The 3,763-nt window shown below is 36.2% G+C and overlaps 1 protein-coding gene across 1 annotated transcript; it reads right to left on the bottom strand.

Moving 5' to 3' along the window:
- Positions 1–1,185: 1,185 nt before the first annotated feature.
- LOC111461227 (tetrapyrrole-binding protein, chloroplastic-like) lies at positions 1,186–2,307 on the bottom strand. Its single transcript, XM_023104745.1, has one exon. It carries the CDS (start codon positions 2,204–2,206, stop codon positions 1,385–1,387), a length of 822 nt encoding a protein of 273 aa, XP_022960513.1. The 5' UTR covers positions 2,207–2,307; the 3' UTR covers positions 1,186–1,384.
- Positions 2,308–3,763: the final 1,456 nt, after the last annotated feature.

Genomic DNA, 3,763 nt, shown 5'->3' with positions numbered 1-3,763 from the left:
CTAACGGTATTTTTGACAACCGTAGCATAAAAAGTCGTGAGAAAAAAGATGAAAAATGAGAGGGAAAAAAAAAGTAACAAATAGGGTGAAATTGTTAGCACGGAAACGAAGAGGAGTTGTTACATACTTGCTCGAGACCACAAACTTGTGAATCCGTATCATGAGACGCAAGTTTCGTGACACTACGTGACAAAATTTTGCATTCAAATGTTACCTCATATAAGCTATGTACAACCTCACACACAAGACACAAGAGGACAATGCATAATGGCACTCATCAATCTTGGCGTAAACATGGTCGGATGGACGCTACTCGAGGGTCGCCTATTATCTATCTTGCGTGTGAAGTTACAACCTACTCTTAGTGAAGTCACGACACTCTCCCCTACTTAACCTAGTAATCATTCTCGATGTTTTTGAGCACAATGGTAATCCCTAGACGAGATTCATTTAGTTATTGGTACACATATACTTAAAAAATGCAATTAAAAATATTTTAAAGGTTATATAATAATTTGATTTTTTTTTCACTTTCGTACAAATATATTTAGTTATATCTCATAAGTTTTACGTAAACTGTGTTATCCCGAGAAAAACTTTTATATTTTACTTAATCATAAATATTAATCCATTACATAAAAAATTGTGTTAATATAGTTCATTAGAGCCTAAGTTATTTTCAACTACATCATATATTCTCTTATTTTCGATTAAATGAGAGCTTATGCTCAAAGTGGACAATATCATACCATTGTGGAGAGTGTGTTCGTTTAACATAGCATCAGAGCCATGCCCTAAACTTAACCATGCCAATAGATTGACAAATCCTCAAATGTCGAACAAAGTATTGTGTGCCTCAAAGGCATAGTCAAAAAGTGACTAGAGAAGGCTCCAAAGGAGTTGAGCCTCGATTAAGGGGAGACATACATTGTTCGAGTGGAGGTGTTGGATGAAAGTGTCCCACATCGGTTAATTTAGGAAATGGTCATGGATTTATAATCAAAGAATATACTCTCCTTTGGTATGAGGCCTTTCGGGAAAGGCCAAAGCAAAGTCATGACACTTTATGCTTAAAGTGGACAATATCATACCAGTGTGAAGAGTCGTGTTTAAGTTCAGATAAAATAAAATTTAAATTATAATTTTGCATTTTTTTTATTTATAAATTTAGAGTATAAAATGATATAATTACCACCAAATTTCATTTTTATTATTTAAAATATACTTACCACTACTGCGCTGTATCCGAGAGAGAGAGAGAGAGGGAGGGAGGAGAGAGAAAGGCAGAATGAAGAACAAAATCAACCGAATTCATTCCAAATCGAAGCAACCCAGTTGCGAATTCGGTGCCAATTCCAATGGGTTCGCTCCAAAATCTCCAATTTCAAAAGCTATAATCCCTTTTGAAAAGCCTGTCGCTCATCGATTTCAACCCCTTCTTCAACCCTCCAATGGCGTCCTCTGCAACTTTTTCTTCCCTTTTTTCTTCAATTTCTCCTTCAATGGCGTCCCCAAATGCCGGATGGCTCAGAATTTTGCTCATTAACTGCGTCCCTCTCAAGGCATTCGTCAATGGAAGATGTCCCTCCGGCGTCTCCTCCGTCAGCTCCCAAATGAACTCCGTCGGAAATGCTCTGTAATTGTACTGCTCTATTTCGGTGTCCAATTTCTTCATCCATCCAAGTTTCTTGAACAGCTTCGTGAAATCTCCGTTCATTTTCTCGAATATCCGTTTCTGTACGCTGTACCCGAATTTCCCGTCGCTGTATTTCTGCCAGAGGTCGTCTATGGCTTTCAGATCGTCGGCGGCGATGAATTGCACTTCCGAGAAGTAGACGTAGCCTCGTTTCTGTGCAGCTTCGCCGGCGAGGGCGATCAGAAGCCGGCGAGTCTCCTCATCGGCTTGACGGAGGTTTTTGGCCGCGAGAAGGCGGTCGAGCTCGTCGAAGGAGATGGCTGAGGCGGTGTCGGTGGAGAGAGGGAAGGAACCAGCGGCGGCAGCGGAGAGAGAGGAGGTGGCAATGGCAGCAGTATTAGCAGTGCCAGTGGTGGCGGCGGTGGGGGTTGGTTTGAGGTAAAGAGAGGTGGAGGGGAGAGGGGTGGAAGAGACATTAGGGTGGTGGAGGCGGCGGCGGAGAGAGTGGCGGAAAGATGGGAGAGACTGGGAAGCTGCCATGGGGAAGAGATAGAGGGAGAGTGTGGGCATGAAGAATTGAGAAATGGGGTTTTGATAGATAAGGAATTAGTGGAAAGGGGAAAAAAAATAGAGCTTCTCATCAAAAGGGATTCAATTGAGGCTTTTGATTGGTTGGTTAAGGGTGAGGGTTGGATTTTTCTCTCTCTACAATATTCAATCTTAATGTCTATATATATATAAATATATATATATTGTATTTCTAGTTTAGGAACATTTATTTTCGATAATAAAACAACTACCCTACGAAATAAAGACGTCTAATGGACATGTTTAATTGTGGACGTGAGTTCAAGTAGGACGGAAAATGGGAGAGAGAGAATAGAGATTTTTTCAATTCGCTAAATAGCTCAGCTAAACCTAGACGTGAATGGAGATTACATTTTCTGTCCCCGACCTCACCCCTCACTTTTATTTATTCATTAAGATTATATATATATTATATATATAATCTTAATGAATAAATAATATAATATATATTTTTAAGTGGGAAAATTATACACCATTATAGAAATTTATTTTCTTATTAAGTTGAATATTCTATTATATTTTTTTTTTATTTATTAGAATATTTTAGATTTTTAATATAAATTACATTGAAAAAATGTTTAGTGATTTCTTATTAAGTTGAATATTCTATTATATTTTTTTTTATTTATTAGAATATTTTAGATTTTTAATATAAATTACATTGAAAAAATGATTATTCACTAAACATATTTATTAACGTCAATATTTCATCAATTTAATCAATTTTACTTATTATTGTTAAATTTCTATGACTATGGATTTGAAAATAAATTGCCTAAAAATCATCTTAAAAACAAGATAAAAATCTAAGAGGAAGTACCCATTAATGTTCATAAAAACTAAGAAGAAATTTTAGAAAATGAAAAGAACCATTTAGAACTTGGATATAGAAAAGAAAAATACTATTATCAAATTATAAACATTTTATACATAAATATACTGCACTTATCATTCATTATATAATTAAAAATTATCCTCTTTATCGTTTTGATAGAAAAACGATAGATATTCTAGCTCTTTTATCTTTAATAGGAGAGTTTTACTCTAGTTCCTAGACGAGATATGTTTGTCTTTGAAGTCCTAATCCATCTAAGAGATTTTCATGTCGCTTATTTCATCTTGCGTCGCCTTGTTCTGTTTGTGAGGAGAGTGAAACTTTTCAAGAAGGTTAAGTTTTTCGTGTGGTAGTATATGCATGAAAGGGTTAATGTTGGTGATCGGATCCTCTCGTAAGGTGCCCAACTTAGTTTGACTCCTTTGTTGTATTCTTTGCAAGAGACTTCGATCATTTTCTTTGGAGATGTGATGTTGCAAGAGTATGTTTTGTGAGATCACACAATGGTTGGAAGGATAATGAAATATTCTTTATAAGAGTGTAGACGTGTCTTAAAAATCTTAAAGGGAAACCTAGAAAGGAAAGCCGAAAGAAGACAATATTTGTTTTCGATGGGACAGGGTCCTTAAAAGTTTAGAGTTGTTTCTTTGAGGTGTTCAACCTATGCCTTTGTCCGTTCTCAAGCTCTTATAGGAACGAATGTC

This window comes from Cucurbita moschata, unplaced genomic scaffold (genome assembly GCF_002738365.1).
Source record: "Cucurbita moschata cultivar Rifu unplaced genomic scaffold, Cmos_1.0 Cmo_Scf00024, whole genome shotgun sequence".
Classification (NCBI taxonomy): domain Eukaryota; kingdom Viridiplantae; phylum Streptophyta; class Magnoliopsida; order Cucurbitales; family Cucurbitaceae; genus Cucurbita; species Cucurbita moschata.
Note: the sequence above shows the minus strand (reverse complement) of the source record. Positions and strands in the feature narration are given on the sequence as shown.